The sequence below is a fragment of the Takifugu flavidus genome, chromosome 16, assembly GCF_003711565.1.
Source record: "Takifugu flavidus isolate HTHZ2018 chromosome 16, ASM371156v2, whole genome shotgun sequence".
NCBI lineage: Eukaryota > Metazoa > Chordata > Actinopteri > Tetraodontiformes > Tetraodontidae > Takifugu > Takifugu flavidus.
In genome coordinates, this window is record NC_079535.1 from 786,626 (window position 1) to 808,206 (window position 21,581).

Sequence of the window (21,581 nt, forward strand, 5' to 3'; positions counted from 1 at the left end):
TGCTCTTGAACATAGCCTAGTCGCCGTGCTGAACGTCGGAGGGGTGAACACGTGACCGTCTCCTATAAAAGACGTCATCGCGGTTGTACTTCCGAGTTTCATCCTTGGGTATGCTGGTGCTCGGTGCGGTCGGCAAAACAAAAACTACATCCCCCACAATGCCCTAGTACACCCGGTAAAAATTGAGGCGGAAACGGCCAGTCGTCAAACCACTGGAAACACAAATAAGCCTTATTGGAAACAAGGGTTAAGGGTTAGGGGTTAGGGAGACAAGGAGTGGATTGAGGCCGGGGGACGCTGGGGTGGCCGCCAACCTTTGAAGGATATCGAGCGTTTGACTTGTGCTTCGTAACAACCTTCTTTGCGTAACTCAAAGTCGCTTTAGCGAACAGTCCGGTAGCTCACGTGCACGTCTCGGAAGAAGGACACATTTGGGTTGCCAGGGTAACTGGTGCTCATCTTCTCTTGCTGCTTCAGCTGGTTTCGTGAGGTAAAACACAGACTGGTTTCATTTTGTCGGCTTCTACCAGTAAGTCTGAGTAAAGCGCGGTCTTTATGCACTTCTCTATCACTACAAATAATAAATAAATATGTTAGAAGGAAACTTAATGTTGGACAAGAGTCTGGGAGCTACTGTTGTTGGACTGCTGGTCATAAATCACATTACTGCTCAACCAAGTGGCCAACCAAAAAGATGCCCAACCTCTCCCCACAGTTGCCACCAGCAGGGCCCCTGATGGCTGCTCGGTTCCTGAGAGTCTCCTCCTTGGCCGCAGCTGCGGTGGCTTCCTGTGGGATTTACCTCCACAACAGACAACTGGACCTGAGCGACCTGAGCGTGATCCGCTTTGGCCGAGCTGCGGCCGCCGTGAGTTACTCCACACTTACTGTCTCAGACCTGTCCTTGGGGACCTGTTGGAGGTCCTGGTTTTTCTGTATTATTCTCTATTGTCCTAAAAGGTGACCTGATCATCTAATCATCATCTAAAACACCACACAGTTCTGGTCTGCCACGTCTGCAATGGTCTTGGTCAACATTTAAATTGGTCGTGGAACAAAGAATCAATGAAAAAGTGGTGGCTTTTTCCTTGGGTGGCTTCCTGACCTCTGACCTTTTGAGTTCATGTTGTGGTCCTGCCTGTTATCCACTTCTTGGTGTTAAAATCTGACTCTACTGCTGTCGTGGAGCGGACTTTTTCCCTGAACATGTCTTGTGATGTTTTGCAGACAGCCTTCATCAGTTATGACTATCTGACCGCTTTTAAAGGCGTGGAGTATGGCACGGAGGACTACGTGGCCCTCAGGTCCAAGGTAGATATCGTCTCTTCCTCGCGCTGTCCACTCACATTCACCATCCACGGGACCGTCGCTGGTAGTTGTTTAGATAAAGCCTTCCACTTAGAGACTCTGCTTGAGTCAAAAGAAGATTTCTCCTAAACGTGGAGCCAAACATGCACATTGGAGTCAAACGTACTCTGAACTACCACCTTTTGAAGCAAGTTCCATGGTTCCTGCACTGCTCTTGTCACCATCAGCGGCTCAGGTGGAAAAGTGTATTTTTGCACGGCCTCCCCAGTCATGTACAACAAAAGAATGAAGGAAATTAAAATTCCTGCCCGCTGTCACTGATTGTGAGGACCAATCAAAAGCAGGAGAGCTCTGGTGATGGAGATCATTATGTTCTTATCTGTGAGCTGGCTTGTGAATGCCTCTCCACGCTGTCGCAGGCTTGTTTCCTCCCTCCTGCCTTCCTCTTGGCCAGTTCAGATCTTGTCAGTGATCTGCATCTCATTACTGCCTGATGATTGGAGCAGTTTGATGTGGCATGAATAATGGATGGCCGTCCTGATGTGGGTTTGGAGGCGGCCTCGGAGACCTGGAACAATGTCTCCATTCATTAACATAAACATGCGAGAGATGAATGAATATTGGATAAATTAGCTTGTCCTGATTTAAAAAAAAAAAAAAGAACCAGATGTTGAGAATGGTAAGAGGGGTGGAGGAGGCGATCTAAGAGTTGGGAGGGCGGAGGTAGTGAACGGCCATGAAGGTTAAGCGAGGGATCTTTAGTTCATGTGGAACTTCAGCTGGAGTTCCTGGAGCTGTTGTAGTCTCAGCCCAGCAGATGGCAGCGTTAGCCATGGTTCTTCAGCACTGCTGCCCAGCATGGCCCACTGTAAAGTCTGGGAGCTGCCGCCCTTTCAGGGACGCGCCGTGGAAACGAGGGGCGTAGCGAGAAATCTGGATGAGCAGATGACAGGAGTCGTCCGCTAAATGTGAGGTGGGGAGATCCTAGCGGGATGTGGAAAAGACTCTGACAAGCTGATGTCCAGCAGCGCTGCCTCCCCCCCCCCCTGCGTAACCAAGGCTACAGTGGTGGGAGGGGCTAGGAGCTGGAGACCAGCCTCTAAGAGTGAGTTGAAGGTCCATGTGTGACCCATGTGGCAGAACTGATTGATGCAGTCTTCTCAGCAAAAATACACTCATCTACTACTCACGTCTCCATGCTGTCTCTCGTCCTCCCCTGTGACCACTGGCTAGATGCACCTCGGCGAGCCAACTAACTAGCTCATCAGGAGCAGCCCATAATGATTAAGCCCCGTAGTCCTCGTAGTACGCTAATTCCAGCTGTTTAACTGTGGCGAGGTAGCAGAAATCAATTACTGGATCTCCCACACACCCCCAGCCCCATGCACATCAGAATGCATGTGCTGTGCATGTGGAACAGGACTGGTAGCGAATTCCTTGGCTCCACCTTCTCTGGGGTCATCGTCAATGTCAATAAACAAGCCTTTTCTACGGTGGCTCTGTAGTCTAGACATTAGCTTTTCAGCTTATTTTACCTGTACATTAGCTTTACAGCAGGCAGGCAGCCAGACAGAATGACAGACAGGCAGGCAGGCGGAAAAAGGCTCATTTTGAGCAGAGTTGCTTTCATCTGTAGCAGCAAATCTAGTTCAAGTTGTTAAAAGCACATAAAGCAGATTTCTTTAATGTACCAGTAGTTTAAAAAGAGGAAGTGAAGGAAACTTCAAAATGTACATGAAAGAAGTCCAGTGTGATTTTGAAGGCTGACCCCCCCCAATGGTGGATGGGGCAGCTGTAGTTGATCTATCCCAGCGCAGTGTTATCGTCATGGTGATCTAATCATGTGATCATCAGCCGGTGAGCCCCCACCACTCCTCCAGCACAATTACTGTGGAGAGGAAGCTTTTTATCCAGTGCTGTTGGTGCTCTTGATACTTTTGATCAAAGATTAGAGAGTAATAATGTCATATTAAACACTGTTTCACATTCATAAGATCCCTTTATGTTCCACACAGGTGTGCGGCGAGGGTCTCCACCAACTACCCAGATTTCTTTTGCTACACTACACAAAGATTGTAGTTACTCTGACCATACAAATGAGCCCATAAAAGTAGTAAAATGTTGAGTGTTATACTTTACTAAACATCAGATTTTTTAAAGAGAAGGTTAAAGGGCAGTGGATCTTTGAGAGTTTTGTTTATATAACTGCGCTAGTTTTCAGTTGGAAGGCTCATCTGGTATCTCTGGTGACTGGTTTCTCCCACTGCATTGTCATAATGGCCCAGATGACACTCATGTCAAATGGTCCTCTGGGATCTCTGTGTGTGTTTGTGTGTGTGTGTGTGTGGGGGGGGGTGCTAGTTCATGTGAATGGAGTGTGTAATGTGCGTTCTAGGGGTTAAGGAGAGCTAATTTCATGGCTTTTTATTTGTTGGGGCCTCAGGAGGCTCCCCTCTCTATGAGCATTAGCGTTTCCAGCTGGTAGAAAGGAGACAACACACACACATCCTTGGACTAACACTATCCTTGTGAGGACTTCCCCACTTCCTGATGCCCTAACCATCAACACGATCCCCCTAACTCTACCTTTAATACCAAATGTTAATCCTCAAACAGTTCTTGTTGGGTTGGGAAAGCCAGCCAAATGTCCCAAAAAAACATCCCAAAAATGTCCTCACTTTGCTAGTGGAATGCAGATTTTGGCCCTCAGTATGTAGCACATCTAAAGCCTGATCTGAATCCAGAAGCAGAAACAACCCATGTCCAAAGGAGTCAAAATGTTCCAAATTCAATCTGAATGATGAAAATGATCAAAAACTGGTAATTCCATTTAAAAATGTGCCTCGTGGGTGATCCCTGTTTAGTGGTCAGGATCTGGTGATTTTCCGGTGCGTGTCCGAATTCTTACACTAGTTTAGTCCTGACGGCTCTCAGTTTAGTCTGTTAGCATGTTCGTGGATCCATGTTGATTTATGGGACATCTCCCTTCATCTCCTGTCCACTAGGTGCATCTCCGCTCAGCAGAACGTCTTCGAGACCTGTGCTGTGCCAACCGGGGGACATTCATCAAGGTGGGCCAGCACCTTGGCGCTCTAGACTACCTGTTACCAGAGGAGTACACCTCCACGCTGAAAGTTCTCCACAGCCAGGCCCCTCAGAGCAGCATGAAGGAGATCCAGCAGGTCATCCGAGAAGATCTTGGCAAAGAGGTTTGTAATGGCTTCCTTTACCACATTTCACCTCCCGCTAATGTGCTGGAAGCTAAAGTCGCCCCTGATGAGGAGTTGAACGAGGCTGAAGTCAGTCTGCGTTTGTCCCAAGTCGCCTTCCTGCTCCGGCTGCCGGTGCACTTATCCGTGAACACCAGGTGAGGCAGAGCATTGGAACAGAGAGGGTTGGGCTAGAGGACCAGAAGGAGCCTCCACGTTGTGCTCTTGGTCGTTAATATGAGCTGCACCAGCTTGGCTTTCTGCTGCTTTTCCAGGCTCCAACCCTACCCCAGAGATCAGGGGATGTCTGCCTCTACAGTAGGCCAGGAACTAGAGCAGGCTTGGCATCATCCTCATTTAGTATAGGAAAAGTGATTTAAATAAAAGTGAATGGATAAAATAAAGGCAATAGAGGTGTAAGCCACCCTTGCTCTTACTGGGTGCTGTTACCCCCCCCAGCTATTACTGGGTTCTGTTACCCCCCCTCCAGCTCTAACTGGGTTCTGTTACCCCCCAGCTCTAACTGGGTGCTGTTACCCCCCCAGCTCTTAATGGGTGCTGTTACTCCCCAGCTCTCTCAGCCTCTGGGGGCATCAGTCTGAGGAAGGCTCTCTCTGCTCCCCAACACTGATTGGATGCAGCTGGGAGATGTTGGGGGGCTTTCCTGCACCTCCAGCCTGCTTCAACTCTCCACACAGGAAGGTCTGGCTGCTGACTCAGCCAGTCCTGGTGGGTTCACTGGTATGTTCTGGGCCCGGTTCCTCCAGTGTAGACGGTTCTTCAGCCTGTAAAACGGCTGGATTAAAATCCCCCTGGGACCTTTTGAGACCCCAGGTGCTCCCTTAGATCTTATCTCTTCATATAAATGCACGCTGACAACCTGTTTATATCTGCAGCGTAATTCCTTTGGTCTGATAACATTGTCAATGATTGACTAAGATTAGCCAGGAGATGTTCGGAAAAGGATTTCACCAATCTCGGGATTAATGCTTTAAAAAGAGGCTGAGGGAGGCTGTGTAAATGAGTGAGTGAGTGAGTGAATAAGTCAAGCTTTGGGGCATCACTTCCATCTCAAGTGCCATATTTGTCAGCTTCCTCTTGGATCGGTGGCTCTTCTCTTCAGCAGAACAGTGTTCTCAGCACCATTTGTGGTGCCATATGTGTCCCCATATGTGTGTGTGTGCGTGTGGATTTGGAGAGACAGCACTCCCTCCTCGCTGTGGGTTCTTGTCCACAGAAAAGCTGCTGAAAGGTGCGTTGTCCAATATGTCCTTCCATCACACGGACTGTTTCCAGAGTCAAAGCTCCAGAAGGAGTGCTTCCGTTCCATTTGAGTCTCCCTCTCTGTCAGGAGTTTATGCCAGTAATTCATTCATTCATTCATTCATTCATTCATTCATTCATTCATTCAATCAATCAATCAATCAAACAAACTTTATGAGGGGGGAAGGACAGGTAGAGGAGAGAATAGGTAGAGCATGAAAATACATACAGAAATACATTATATTAAGTAAAATAAGCTGCCGGTAGAGTCGAGTTGAGTGGGTCAGCGGGGTCGGAGGTCAGTAGGTCAGCATGGAGCTCTGAAGGCGGTGATACCTGTAGATGAATACAGAAGGGGGGGAGAGAAGCAGAAAAACTACACAAGAAATAAGGGAGAGGAGAGGAGAGGAGAGGAGAGGAGAGGAGAGGAGAGGAGGAGAGGAGAGGAGAGGAGAGGAGAGGAGAGGAGAGGAGACCATGACCCAGTGTGGTGACAGAGGCCTGTCAGATTTCTGGACCCCGGCATCCTCGGCCTATAGCAGCATAGCTAAGATGTGACCTAACGATTAGACGACCCCCTAAGTATGATAATTTTTCTATCTATGATAGTAACTGGAACTACAGAATTAGTAACAATAAGCTTTTTCAAAGAGGTAGGTTTTAAGTCTGATCTTAAAAGTAGAGATGGAGTCAGCCTCCCGTACCTGGACAGGGAGCTGGTTCCATAGCAGGGGGGCCTGGTAGCTAAATGCTCGGCCCTCCATTCTACCCCTAGAAACTCTGGGGACCACAAGTAGACCAGCATTCTGAGAGCGGAGCGGTCTATTGGGCTGATAAGGTGTCACTAGCTCCTCCAGGTAGGATGGAGCTAGGCCTCTGAGGACCTTGTAGGTCAAAAGAAGGGTTTTAAAAACTATTCTAAATTTAACAGGCAGCCAATGAAGAGACGCCATTACAGGAGTTATGTGATCTCTTTTGTCAATACCTGTCAGAACTCTGGCTGCAGCATTTTGGATCACCTGGAGGCTTCTTAAAGAGTTGTTTGGACACACTGATAATAAAGAATTACAATAGTCCAGCCTGGAAGTAACAAATGCATGGACTAACTTTTCAGCATCATGCCGCGTCAGTAGCTTCCTGATCTTTGCGAGGTATCTAAGGTGAAACTTCTAGAGACTGTTTTAATATGTAAGTTAAAGGACAGATTTTGGTCAAAAGTTACTCCAATATTCTTCACAGAGAGACTAGATGCGAAGGAGGTACCATCTGGAGTGATAATGTGATCTAATCTATCCATGAGAGGTTCAGGACCAAACACCATGACCTCAGTTTTTACTGAGTTGAGGAGGAGATTTGAAGACATCCAAGACTTGATGTCTTTAAGACAGGTCTGAAGCTTCACTAACTGCTCTGTGTCCTCTAATTCCTTTGGATTATGTAGCATCTTTATGAAGGACTTGTACTTCCTCAGATCAGGATTTCTTTCCTGTCCCGACCAGTGAGCACAGCAAACTGGCTGAGCTGGCCTCCAGCTATTCAGGGCAATTAATGGAGCCAGAAACGATATCTTCCCCCAGGCTCACACCTCTGCTGTTCTGACAGCTGATACATAATTTGTAGACACATTAGTGCCCTAGTTCTCTGTGTCCCACCCTAATATTATCCCAGTCCAGTTATGCCCCCCAGGGCAACAACTAAATGGTGCCCCCAGAGGACCTGTGGCAGCTATGGCTGTCAACTGTTTGCCCTTGTGCTGGGGTAGCTACGTCCTCAGAGTCCTGGGCTTTGACGCTGGGTGGAGGTCAGTCTTTAACACACACACGCACGCACGCACGCACAAGGGGAGAGTGTGTATTCCCCGCACAAACACACAAGGATCATGACCAGTGACCCTTAACTCCCAGTTGCTTCCCAACTTTGTAACTGGTTTAACAGAAAAAAGTAGAAGCTGATTGACTTTTTATGCTGTCTAGTAACACTGTATATCAACAATGTGTAACAACACTGCGTAATAACACTGCGTAATAACACTGCGTAATAACACTGCGTAATAACACTGCGTAATAACACCGTGTATCATCACTGTGTAATAACTATGTAATAACACTGCATATCATAACACTGTGTCAACACCATATCAACACTGTAATAACTGCGTAATAACACTATGTAATAATACTGTCAATCAACACTATCAACAACACTGTGTGCCAATAACACTGTGTAATAATACTGTCTATCAACACTGTGTATCAACAACACTGTGTAATAACATTGTGTGTCAACAACACTGTGTAATAACATTGTGTATCAACAACACTGTGTAATAACATTGTGTGTCAACAACACTGTGTAATAACTTTGTGTAAACAACACTGTGTATCACCAACACTGTATATTCCATACCAACCCCTCCGTCCACTCAGCTGCCCATCCCGCCCCCTTGTCCCTGAACAGGGGGGCGGGGGGCTGGAGCCTGTCCCAGCTGCCTGTGGGCAAGAGGGGAGGAAGTTCCAGAGCAGCAATATGCTGAAAGAATTATTAGCTGCAAGCCCTGACACAAGCCCTCCCCTAAAAAACAAACAAACAGACAAACCAAACAAACAAACCAAAGCATTCCGATCTGAGAAATTCCAAGTTGAAGCCTCTTTGCATGTCAGGTACAGATGCTCATCATCATAGCACCGGTGGGCACAAACAATTTCATTCCATTTAGCATATTTGCATAATGAGTAACTCAGCTGTTTCCACCATGGGCCCATGCTGCCTGCATAATTTATAATCCACTCACATCTTCTGCAGGGCTCATGTTTAGCCTTTGCATGATCGGCCAACATCGTGTTCAAATTAGCCTCTGTGAATGTTTCACTGGGTGCAACCAGCAGGGGAATCCCCTCCCACCACGTAGCCATTCAAGACTAGGAGAAATATGGCTGCACGCTTTTATTGGACACCTGGCTCTTGATTACTGGGATGTTTTTTTTAAATTGTTCTTGCAACATCTGTCCCCTAAAATAATCAATAAGCTCCTCTGAAAGGTGTAACTCTCAGATACACATCATGTATTGAAAAAAAAATCATTGAGCAGACGAGGAACTCCAAATGAAGTAAATATGACGTTCCATTCATAGAATACGTTTTTGGATGTTTCCCTATCTATATTCATGTGGTAAAAGCCTGAGTGCAGCATCATTGGTGCCCAGAATCAAGGCAGGGGTCCGAGGAGATGAAGTGATCCTCTAAGGCAGTGCTTGGTGTCTTGTCTCCTCAGTTAAACAGGTTGGGAATCTAATAACTTGAGGTCCCTCAGGAAGCCCATTTAACCTTCAAACCTACACACTAATTTATGTGTGTGCTCGGTGTCCTCAGAGATGAGCAAAGGCTAATGAGGGACCAGCTCTGCTCAAAGGGCTGCTCAACGCGCTGGGCTTTGATAAGAGAGCTGTGGAAAGGTGAAAGCCAAAGGCCACAGCAGCTGCATCAAACCTGCACCGTCTGTATGGGCAGACTGTAAGAAATGATGCTGCACCCAGCAAGACGGCAGCAAGAGGAACCATGCTCAAGGACTTGCTCAGCCATGCCATGGCCTTTATTCTGATCTCCTGGACTTGCATTTTGGTGGTTTTATTCACTGCTTTTACAATACATTGCCTAGATTACAATGCTTTTACCAAACATTTTGCTATTTTTGGTGCGAGTCAGGCCCTCAGAAAAGCCTCTTAAATTGGTAGCAGCACTTTTTCCAGAGGTCTTCTCTGCTAACCTGGGAAGAGGAAACCACCAGCAGGCCCATTCAGCCAAACAAGAACTCTTCGATGTTGTTAGAAATGCAGCTCCTCTTATTGGTGGATGAGCATTCCAGCCAATATTTGTCCACGACAGGGAAGCGTGGAGGTTATGGTGCTAGGCCGATTTCTAGCATAGCCGCTTTCTTTATATAGCAAATGTTGCTCAACCAGGAAGAGAGAGGCAGCATGGCGTGATTGTGGCAGGAGCTGGTGCCTGATGGACTGAAGTCAAACTCAAATGTGCTGCTGTGTGTTCTTGGTAATGAAGGAACACCACACAACCCTTCACCTCTTTCTTCTGCCCTCCCCATTTCTCCTTCACCCAGCTCTCAGAGTTATTTGTCTTCTTTGAGGAGAAGCCTCAAGGTGCAGCCTCCTTGGCTCAGGTCCACAAGGCTGTGCTGCATGATGGGAAGATCGTGGCTGTGAAAGTCCAGCATCCCAAAGTTCAGAAGCAAAGCTCCCGGGACATAGTGGTGATTGAGGTAAGTGTGTCTGCTCAGTTACATGAAGTAAGGCGGGAACATGTTTGTGGCGTGTGGGGTTCTGCGGCTTCACGCGGCCTCAACCAAAACTCCACATTATCCCATATCTTATAAAATAATCCCAGAAGATTATCCTGTGGTCTGAGGTGTAAGGAGAGTCAACTTGTCCTAATAGTTGGCTCTGAAAATGGCCGAGCCAACCTTAAAAATCGAGAAATAAGCATCGGCATGTGTGTGGTGAAGGCCCACGACGGAAACAGTACTGAGAGCCCCATCATTGGCTCTCCTCGTATGTCCTCTTCCATGTTGGGTGTTGGACACATTTGTTCGGAGGCCTCATCCCAAATCTTCTTCTCATTCAGTCCCAAGAGACGCACTGGTGCTGTGCAAAAAACCCAGCCTGTGACAGAGAGCACGGGCTGCCCCTCCTCTGAAACCAGTCTGGCCTCTCTCGACCCTTTCTTGATCCGATCCATACTCCATACTCCCAAAGAGGAAATCTGCCTGTTAAAAATGACTGGAATGACTTGATTCATAGAACATATGATTGGATCAGAGACCTGTGGATCAATCCCAATATTATTTCTGTGATGAGTCTCAACGGCCTCCCCTGCACCCCCCCACCATCTAAATATATATATATATATATATATATATACTGTATATCTTTATATTTTAGAAGCTGTGTTTAGGTTTGTGATCTTTCTATTTGACAGGCTCTGTTGAAGGCCGTCCATCTGCTCTTCCCAGACTTTGCATTCATGTGGTTGGTGGAGGAGGCCAAAAAAAACATGCCTCTGGAACTGGACTTTCTTAATGAGGGACGCAATGCTGAGAAGGTGGCCAAAATGTTGTCACACTACACTTTTCTCAAGGTAAATTGGTCTCATTCAGCAGAGCTGAATGACAAGAGATTTGTGTTCTTATTCCAGGGATTTTATGTCCACAAGGAACATTCTACAAATGGTTCTGATTGTTTTTGACTCCTTTTCTCTATTACTGTGATTCCATTTGGCTTAGTATAAAGAACCTTCTCCCAAGGAACTATATTTATCTGAGGACTTCTGTAGTAAAACCAACTATTATTCGTAGTAACGTTGCAAACTGTAAGGAAAACCTTTCTTCAGGTTCCTGGTGTCTACTGGCACTTGTCATCAAAGAGGATCCTGACGATGGAGTTTGCTGACGGGGGACAGGTCAACGATAAGAACTACATGCAGAAGCATGGCATCAACGTTAATGAGGTACCACCGACCCGGGCCAGATGTTTTTCGTCACACACTCTCACTCTTTCTTTCACCAAGCCTGTTCCTGCAGCAGGTCTACACACACCTGGTGACTTCACATCTTTGATTTCATTGAAGCAGAGTCTTTTAAACTCCTTTCAGGTGTCAGAGAACCTGGGAAAGTTGTACAGTGAGATGATCTTTGTCCATGGATTTGTTCATTGTGACCCCCATCCTGGCAACGTCCTGGTCCAAAAATGTCCCTACAGCCAGAAGAGCCAGATTGTTCTCCTCGATCACGGCCTCTATCAGGTGTGAGATCTCCAGGCATCCTACAGCAAAGAAAATCCCATTTGTTCTAATATTGCAGACCATTTTTCATGCTGCTGTCTGGAAGCAGCGAGCCACCGTAATAAGCCACATACATGGGTGCTGCACATTTGTGCAGGGCTACAGGATAAAAGCTTTCTGATAAACAAGCCATTTGATGCAGAGTGCAGCTTTCTGTCTGCCAATTACTGCCCCAAATCTTGCACGTTCACACACACACAGGCAGCCAGAGTCGCTTTTAACGCACTGATGATGCACATGTATTCTCTTCACCTTTGATGCACACACTCACGTGCACACACCACTTTCACAGCAATTTATTGCCAATGACTTGTGCTTTTTAAGTCAGATCTTAATTGATGCGGCCACAGATAGACTTTCAGCTCCTGGAAGTGCTGTTTGCCAGCTTTTAAGTGCATGTTGTAAACGTGCGCCCTGGCTTTGTGCTCTTCTGATGAAGTCGAGCAACAGGGCGCAGTAATGCTGTAGGCTGGCTGGCTTGTAACTGAGAGGCACATGATGGTCGCACTAAAATGCTGCTTCTGCTATTTGACACCACCGTGATGCTGACGACGGCTACTGTCGGCGTTCATGCTTCCATCAGTAGCAGCACCGTTCAATGTTTTACCCGCTCTGTACAGAAGGTCATCGTCAGTGTTCGTGATGCTATAGCTGCAAATATTTGGGGAGGGATGGATCTTTTCTTAAAGAGTCAATAAGGAGCACAAGGGTTAATAGCAGGTCCGAGACACAGCGACATGCTGTCCCCTCTTTGCTTTAGGTGCTGCATGCAGAGTTTCGACTGGACTACTGCCGTCTGTGGCAGGCTCTGATCAGAGGCGACATGTCCGGCGTGGAGCGCTACAGTCGTCGGCTGGGAGCTGGAGATCTGTACCCCTTGTTCGCCTGTGTGCTAACTGCTCGCTCGTGGACCTCTGTCAACGCTGGAATAAGCTCTGTTCCTGTCACCCAGTCCGAGGTAGGCGCTCTTGTCCATTTGCAGGGCTGCAGGAAGGGGGCACGTCAGACGTACTGTATATGTTGTGTGTGTGTGAAACACAATACAGATTAGCTTGCACTTTCATTGCTCAATTCTGCAATGAACCATCTCTTATGTCTTTATTCAAAGGGAAGAGCTTTCATCATGGCAGCAGCAGCAGCAGTGTCCCCCAATTAAGTTGCATTGGCTCCTGTATGTGGCCCTCAGGGTTTCACAGTGCCATCGGTGCTCACAGGGGGGCTTATTTCTACTCTTATGCACCATTTTTATGCTGGCAGCTCTTGAGCTCTGCGGTGTTCCTCCCACACACATGATGGCCCAGAGCCACAGCAACAGGAGAAAAGGATGGAGAAATTTCCCATTATCTTGATGAATCACCTAAAGATCTCCACTGAGGCCCGTGGTACCTTCGTTGCCACGGCCTCTTTACTTTCTGCCTACCCCACGGTCCCAGGATCCATCTGTCCTCGTTGTCCCCCTGTAACTAGTCCACCACGCTCGTCTCTGTCCCACTCTAGCCAGTCCATTTAGCCTCTCTTCCCCACTATAACCAGTCCATTAAGCCTCTCTTCTCCACTATAACCAGTCCATTCAGCCTCTTCTATCCACTCTAAGCAGTCCATTTAGCCTCTCTTCTCCACTCTAACCAGTCCATTCAGCCTCTATTTCCCACTATAACCAGTCCATTTAGCCTCTCTTCTCCACTCTAACCAGTCCATTCAGCCTCTTTTCCACTATAACCAGTCCATTCAGCCTCTTCTATCCACTCTAACCAGTCCATTCAGCCTCTCTTGTGCACAATAACCAGTCCATTCAGCCTCTCCTCTCCACTATAACCAGTCTATTTAGCCTTTCTTTGCCACTAAGACCAGTACTGTCTAGGTGTGTCCTGGTGTGTCTGAAATCCTCTTGTCAAATATGCAGTGCAGAATTCGGGATAGAAAAATCTGCACCCCCCTTCCCCCCCGACACACACACACACATCACCCCCCTCACTACATTCCCTTTGCCTTTTGCACAGCTTATTATAATAGCTCTCAAAATACAATATGTCCTTATTGAGGCTTTCACATGCAAATGAAGCAGTGTCGCTTTCTGTGTGTCCTGCTGACAGCTGTGAGGCGGCTAACCAACCTCCTATAATTGCTACTAATTGTTATTCCCCAAGCAGGCAGGATTCATGCAGCCCTCTGTCATTTTCTTTGCAACTGGGTGGGTGGGGTTGGGGGGGCACAGGGTGGATTATGGTGCAGGATTTTACCTGTTATCCTCGATTTTGTTATGCAAAGTCCAAACCTCCATAAATGAATGAATGTAGCAGCAGGCGGAGGCTGAGGGTGGAGACAGCCCGTACCAGCAAAGGTATGGCAGTCATGGACTCACACCACAGGACCTCTTCGCTGGTCTCCTCTTGCACGGATTGTGGAGGGCTCGTGTTTCACCCTAACCACGTTTCACGTGCGTGTTTGCTGGCGATGATGTGGCACAACATTATTGGCCGTCACATAGCGCGGGGCTGAGAACAGGAACGCCACAAAGACTTTAGGAATGACCCGTTTAGACCAGTGGGACGGGATCACGTCTCATCGGTGAAATGGTCTTTGTGGTCTCTATGTTGCGACTTGTGTCACGATGTGACGCACAATAAAGGCGTCGCACACAAACAAGCATGTTGGAAGCATGTGGAATTTGCACTTGTTTCAGAATAGTAATTCAATTACATTAGGTGATTGATGTTTCGCTCTTATTTGCTTCCACCCCCAGGTTGGATGCTCGAGTGGTGGCTGTGTAGCTGTGCAGTACACACGGCACAGTTTGTGTTAGTGCGGTGCTGTCATTGAGACCGTGTTACGCCTGCAACCTGGCTCACTGTCACCCTGTCCCGGCTTAGCAGAGGTACTAGAACAGGCTGAGTGAGCATTAAATGATGAGTAACACCTGCAGACGTTATCTTGAAGAAAGAGTGACAGCGAAAGGTTGTGTGTGTGTCACGTCAGCTCACGCATGCTGGTCACATGACCATAGGCATGGGTGGATGTGCTAAAGCACTTTGATTGCATACAGTGTATCCAACAAAGTTCCACTCAAGGCTTCATGCAAGTATCATCATTATCAGGTTGGTTCTGGATGTTTTAGCAGAGGGCTTTGTCGGTCCAATTAATGTCCTGTTGATGCTGTTAAAAGCCTCCGAGAAAGTGGGGCCGTCTGCCACAGAGCCAGCTGCTGCTGTTTTCTGGGTGACGTATGGAATTAAGTGGAGCTGCTTTCTTTTCTGCCTTGGCACCGCTTGTTTACATCAGTTCTTGTGGACTCCTGTGTCAGGGCGTCCTACAAATGAGTGTCAATTTCCTGTGTGTCTGTGGTGACAGCTCTGGCAACACAGCTGTCCCAACCTCCTCCTCTCCCACCCCCCTCTCTCTCTCCCTCCCTCCCTCTCTCTCTCTCCCTCTCTGTACCACTTCCACTCTACACCCCCCCCCTCTCTCTACCTAACCTCCCCTCTCTCTCTCTCCAGGGGCCAACTGGACTGGATTCAGGTAAGGATTGTTCCTGCCTGGCTGATCTTCTTTCAGCTGGCAACAAGTCATCTGATGCAAAGACAAGCTTCATGTTTCATGTTTTAGTCTGGTTGACATGGATCAACGTTAGAAAACATCTAAGGAGACTGCAGAACCCACTAAAACTTGGTCAGGAACTGTCCAAAGCATCGCTCTGACCTAGAAGGATAATGGGAACTCAGGGCTCTGTTTATTAGTGAACGTCAGATCATTTCCACAGGCAACCACCCCGGGAAGGGAACTGAAGGGACTGAACCACTGTGGGGTCCCTCAGGGGGGAAAGAAAGGGCTCCATTTGCTGGGGAGCACAGAGATTTGACTGGATGGTGCTCCACCATGTCTAGTGTCTACTGGACCAGCGTGGTGGAGGCAGAGCTCTGGGTTGGGGCTGCTGCAGGTCCTCCGGTCCAGGTTCAGCAACACCATGGGCCCAGAGATTGAGATCAGCTGACTAGCTGAAGATACTGAATGAGCAGGTTCTTCCATCACTGGAGGTGTTCTTCCCTGATGACATGGGCAGAGCCAAGAGGACCATTCCAGGATTCTTCAGACTCAGGCTGTGAAAGAGTGGTTCAGCGATGATGAGACATTGTCTGGAGAACCTTGGGGATGTGCCGGAGAAGCTTTGCTCCAGGGTCCGACTCTGCTCATCATCATCACCACAAGATCTGGATGGAATTCCAGTGCAACACTGGAGGGAACCAACTGTGACAGTGCAGAAGCTTATTAAACCAAAGCCACAGGCTAATATTTAGCGTGTGTGTGATCTTCTTTGGTGGACCGGGATTTCTCCTGGTATATAAAGTACTCTTGAATCTTAAAGTTAGACCAAGGACGGTTATGCAGGTCACACATATGGACTGGAGTTTCACTTCTTGGACACTGACACACTATTGTTCATCCCATATGGACTACCAATCGTCCCAACTGTGTCTGGGTGGTCAAAGTCTGTCCTGAGCAGTTATTGCTATGGAGGGAGGAGCTGGTTCATAGCCAGATTATTCCAGGAGTTGTTCTGGCTTGGTCCTTTCTCTCGACTGTCTGACTTGTTATTTCCAAAAAACCTTCTGTCTCGCACCTTCTGATGGGCCCCATCCGCCCCCCTTCCCTAATCCCTCATCTCTAATCCCCGGAAACCCCATCCCTAAAGACACTTCTGATGGTAACAGATGCTATAGGAATGAAGTTAAATGAATTTTAATTCAACAGAAAATTCATTTTTAGCCTAAGAGGTCTTTGGTGTTGGTGCTGCTCACCCTGGCCCCCTACTGTCCATAAGCATTGAGACTCATACAGGAGGTGTTGAGGGCAGGAGTGGCCAGACGGCTCTGTCACGTGGCTTTAATCAGGGTCAAGTGATGGGGAACAGATACGATGCATAATGAGAAGCTTTCAAACCTGGTTCCTTGCCTTCACGCTGTCCTACATCTGCCTTTAAGGGGCAGGAGCAGCTGCGGGAGACTGTGAGCTCTCATGGATGTGCAAGTGATGTCGGGGTAACCGATGGCCTGAATGACCTGCAATATTTGTCTTGATTTCTTGGCAGGAGAATGAGATCCGAAGCAACGCGGCACTCTATCTGCCCCAGATCAGCGAGCTGCTGAACCGAGTGCCCCGGCAAATGCTGCTGCTGCTCAAGACCAACGACTTGCTGAGGGGGATCGAGAGCACCTTGCAGACCAGAGCGTCCTCCTCGTCCTTCCTCAACATGTCCCGCTGCTGCATACGGGCTTTAGCCAGGTCACACCACAATCTTTGCATTCTGTTTGGCACCATAGCTGCACGAAGCCCCCGGAGGCCATGCCCTCACCCCACCCTCCCACCCTTTAGTGCCAGTCCTGTCGGAGCAGCCGCTGCAGTTGCAGTTCCATCTCATCGCATGATTGTTTATCTTTAAATGGGGTGGTGGCCCAATAGCACTCAGCTGCTGGGCTCGCCAGGGTCTTTCCGTCCCTGGACGTGTGTGTGAAGCACGTTTGCATGTTGCATGAGCGGATGGATAAAAGGTAAAGAACAGCACCATCCAACCCGTCCTCCATAGGCTGTCCTCTAGAACCCCTGAACCCAATTGCTTAACAAAGTCTGGATCTTCTGCTCGCCTCATCTTTTTTCTTTCAGTCCTTTGAGGTGGTTCTTGTCTGCTCCCACCTGCAGGCACAGGAAGACAAAGGCGGCATCCTGGATCCGGCGCGTCCACATCACGCTGATGGAGTCTGTCCAGCTGTGGACCATCACAGCCTTTGAACTGCTGCTGTGGGTCCGAACCTCGGCGCTGGCTCACTGTTTCATGGCTCTTCTGTGCTGACCCCAGCCTGGATGGCGAGCAAAGACATTTTGGCTTTCACTGCTTACTTCTGCTAGCTTTTTATTAAAGGAATGAATAAGGAGTATTTTAAACTTCACAAGAACCTTTTCACCATACAGGCCACATCCTATGTCTCAGTACTGATGGTGCTTTGTTGTGGCATCACCGTATATTTTTGAACTGTTCGTTCTCTTCAGGAAAACACACCTCGTCTCCCCTTTGAGTTTTGAGCTAATGGCGCTGTAGCGGGCCCCACAGGTGTCACCACAGGAACCCTGGAGTCATCTTTAGGCAGTGAAAAACGGGAAGGGCTGAGTTAGCTGTCATCTGGTGCCAGATGACCTGGACTCTTGGATGAGACGTTGTGATGTTACTCCTCAGCAGTCTGTGTGGATGTTGCTTTGGGTATTTTCTATAACATACCTCAGATTTGTGGTTACATTAATACATATATTTATTGATATTAAGTATGTTTATACTTCTTGGGGGTCTCCTGCAGTTTCAAGACTTCCTTCTTTGGCTGGTCATCATGAAGGTTTGAAGCAGCTTGTGCGGTCGTTGGAGTCCAATGAGCCCATGGTCCTGATGCTCCTCAGGTTCTGCTCCATGAAGACGAAGAAGATGAGAGAAGATCAGAATGTTGTTGGGGCTGAAATCAAATACCTCGGGGCTCTCGGTGCCCACTGCTGAGGAGCTGCTCTACACCTGTGTAACTCCAAGCTGCTCTACTCCCTGTTTGTGTTTCCAGAAGTGAGCAGGAATTCAGGGACCCAGGCCTCGGCGGTTCTTTTACTGGGACAGTTTCCACTGGGAAACTGGGAACTTTCCATCAGTTTCTTTTTGATGCAAAGACCAAAACTTTACATAAGTGCAGCGGACATTCTTTTATTAATTCTTATTTAAGGTGACTCAAGAAAAGACCTGAGAACTTTTGTGGGTTGTGAAACGTGCGTTTTGGGCGCAGCAGCATGCTACCGTGCATGTGAGGTCCTTTTTAATGTTATTCTTGTTGTTCCAGAGCAGGTTTGCATCTCCTTCCTTCTCTACAATTGTTTATGGGTGATATTTATCTCGTTTGAAGGTTTGAGCCGTGGCTTCTCTGGAGAACAGACTTCAGGCTGCTCAATATTGTGTTAATGGAATTACATATGTTGTATCCTGTAAACTCTAGCATGATAAACTGAACATTTCATCTCTTCCAGAGAAGACAGATCTTTGAGCTCAACAGATAAAGTTGCTGAATAAAGAGTAACAGCAGTCTTTGCTTCCACCTTTTAATGCCTTCCACAGGTGCAGCTTCCAAACTTTAGCCAAAGTTGCCATGTGGGTGAAACTTGCTGCTGCTCCTCTGGATGCAGAGGAGTTCCTCCCAGACGTCTGCAAGTTTATAGGTGAGGTCAGAACATAGACCGGCTGCTAACTGAGAGCTTTGCCTTGCAGCTCAGCTCCTTCATTAGCACAACGAACCAGGGCAACATGCGCGGAAGGTGCCTCGGTGGATCTCTGCTTCCATTCATTCCTCACACTTAACACTCCAGCCTTTCCCATCGGCTGATCGTGGTGTCAGATATGACGGTGCTGATTCAAATCGAGCAACATCAAAATCAGCCCAATGCGAACAGACAGGTATAAAATAACTATCAGACAACGCAAAACCGGCATAGCAAACCGGGGTGAAGAGTCCCATAGTGGGGCAACACTTGTGGAATATCTGGGAATAGCTGACGTGAGAGGCTCAGCAGATGAGCAGGCTTCAGCTATCAGCATCTTTAGCAGGAGACATGCACATCTGCGCACAGTTTTATCACAGTTTTATTAGCAACTCTGACCAAGGAGTCTCAAGCCTGACAAGATGTTGTGGCCTAAGAAACCTCGACGGGCTGATGCCCCCTCAAGCCTACAGCACCTGGGGACAGGAAAAGAGACGTAGTCTTGGCACAGCGCCATGCAGCTGCCGAAGGGGAAAGCTCTTCCAGTCCTTATCTGGTTGGTCGTGAACCATCGACAAGATCCATCTCCTTCCAAGGACACGGCAGACTCCACCGCTGCAAAGTGAATGAGAGTCCACCTTGCCATTTATGGCTGGAAGTTCTGAACAAATATGATCTGAACAAATACGCTAAGGCTGCAGGTCTCACTGGTCGGTTGCGATTCAGCTCTGTTTTGGCTGCAAATTTGGTTTTGTAGCTCTACTCATTTTGAGAATTCACCGTCTCTCTCTGGCTCACACTTGTGGAAAATGCTCCCAAGTGATGTCAACGTTGCACCAAACCCACCTTGGATGTTCCCACTGCAACCTGTATCTGATAGAGCATCTCATGTGGAAGTGGCTTGGACAGGGTCACCAACACATCGGCCCTGGGCACTTGACCTCCAACCATCCTGGGATCAAACACCTGATTCCTTCAACAGTGCTACAGCTCAGCTGTGAGCAAATCTCATTGTGTGGGGGGTTCAGTGGGTCTCTGCAGGGAAATGAAGTGAAAGCAGGCATGGGTCACCTCCGTCCGTCTGTCAGGACATGGCCCTGCCTTTAAAACTGGAGTTGCTGGAGTTGTTAACTATACCATGGAATCTTTCTGTGTTATGGTGCTGCTCAGTAACACCGCAGCTCATTGGTGTGTCAGTCGGTACGTCGATATGTTCACAGTCCTGGAGCTGATACCCATTAAACACACACACACACACACACACACAGAGCATTTCTGCAGGACTTATATGCCTGAGAGTGAGAAAGATAACACAACGGTAAGATCAATAGCACTTTGGTGGCAGCCACTGACTGTGCCAAAGGATATCTTGTTTTTGAGGGCGGTAAAAGTGAAAAGATTCACACTCGTTGTTGTCGTCATCGTCTCTACATTTCGCAGCAGTCGCCCCCCGCCCCCACTGCTGTAGTGGTTCGGGTTTTGGGCTTTTCTGTCAGGTTGAGATTGCAGCAAGCAAAAGTGCAGTTGTTATGTAGTTGTAACAAACAATGAAAACAATATAATAGTAATAATACTGTCAATAACACCAGGCACAGGGCCCCACAAGCCTGAGCCTGCCAGGGGGGAGGGGGGTGAACGAACAGTGTTCTGGATGGACGGGGTATTGGACAGATGAAGTGGATCACTCAGGTAAAGCTCATGTAGTGATCCTCTGAGCCACCGTACCACACCGGACACCTGTGCGCTCAGACACTCTTGAGTAGTGGTAGAACCAGGATCTGTTCTTCATCGGGTCTTTGTAAAGATGTGGTTGGTGTTCAGAGTCCAGCACCGGTCCTCTGAGGCCTGCAGAAGTTTTCCTGGTTGAGGCCTGGACCTACTCTCCTGTATGCTGCGTACTGATCAGGCCCACGGTGATTGGGTCACCTGCACGTTTGATGACGCCGATTGAGCTGTAGACCATCATGAGGTTACAGCGTGGACCTTGTATGGACAGGACAGGTAACACGGTGGTGGTGGGAAATGTCCCCGTCCTGATGTTCTGGGCTCTGTCAGGAACACCTTCATTAGCAGGCAGAGGGAGGGTTTCCTTCTGCTCCCATGGATTCATAGAGGAATGACACATTCTGCTTGTCTGTCTGTCTGTCTGTCTGTCTGTCTGTCTGTCTGTCTGTCTGTCTGTCTGTCTGTCTGTCTGTCTGTCTGTCTGTCTGTCCATAAAGCACACAAGTTTCTGCTATGACAGCATTGGCCTATCCACGAGAATAAAAATAATAAACTACAACCCTGTACTGCTGTCATTTTTTTAGTTTGACCACTTGCTACTTTAAATTCGACTCCTCACTCTGGAACTCACATTAACATTTTTAGCCCCAGCCTTGGGCCAGCCTGATCCCATGAAACGGTGTCAGTGTTTAGGTGCACTGGGCTGAAATTCTTGTTTGGTGTTGCGTCGGTGAGGACCTGGTTGTGCCCGATCCGCCTGTAAGGTGGGAATGGGCAAAGGAAGGCTTTCTAGGGCTTCTTCTTACCCTCCCTTTGCATACAGGAGCAGACAGGCCACCTGAGGCCTCTGCTGGCCTGTCCCCTGGTATCTCCACCCTGTCGGAGCAACGTCTCTGGACTGCTGATGCCACCTCATGCTACCGCTGGCATCTAGAAAGTGCTGAAGTAGCATGT

The 21,581-nt window shown here is 48.1% G+C and overlaps 1 protein-coding gene across 6 annotated transcripts; it reads left to right on the forward strand.

Moving 5' to 3' along the window:
- Positions 1-88: 88 nt before the first annotated feature.
- On the forward strand, positions 89-18,732 carry adck1 (aarF domain containing kinase 1). 6 transcript variants are annotated; one of them, XR_008954276.1, is made up of 11 exons: positions 93-490; positions 716-868; positions 1,228-1,311; positions 4,314-4,517; positions 9,895-10,053; positions 10,770-10,928; positions 11,181-11,591; positions 12,391-12,588; positions 16,714-16,907; positions 17,322-17,877; positions 17,972-18,732. XR_008954276.1 is itself a non-coding variant. In XM_057058776.1 (11 exons), the coding sequence occupies exons 2-11, from the start codon at positions 737-739 to the stop codon at positions 17,470-17,472; spliced, it is 1,548 nt and encodes a 515-aa protein (XP_056914756.1). In that variant the 5' UTR covers positions 98-490; positions 716-736; the 3' UTR covers positions 17,473-18,732. The 6 variants fall into 6 exon arrangements, 5 of the variants coding, with proteins under 5 accessions (XP_056914758.1, XP_056914753.1, XP_056914752.1 ...); XM_057058776.1 differs by having other exon boundaries at positions 98-490; positions 11,181-11,297; positions 11,442-11,591; positions 17,322-18,732; XM_057058778.1 differs by lacking the exons at positions 16,714-16,907; positions 17,322-17,877; positions 17,972-18,732 and adding an exon at positions 15,125-16,707 and having other exon boundaries at positions 89-490; positions 11,181-11,297; positions 11,442-11,591.
- The last annotated feature ends 2,849 nt before the right edge of the window (positions 18,733-21,581 follow it).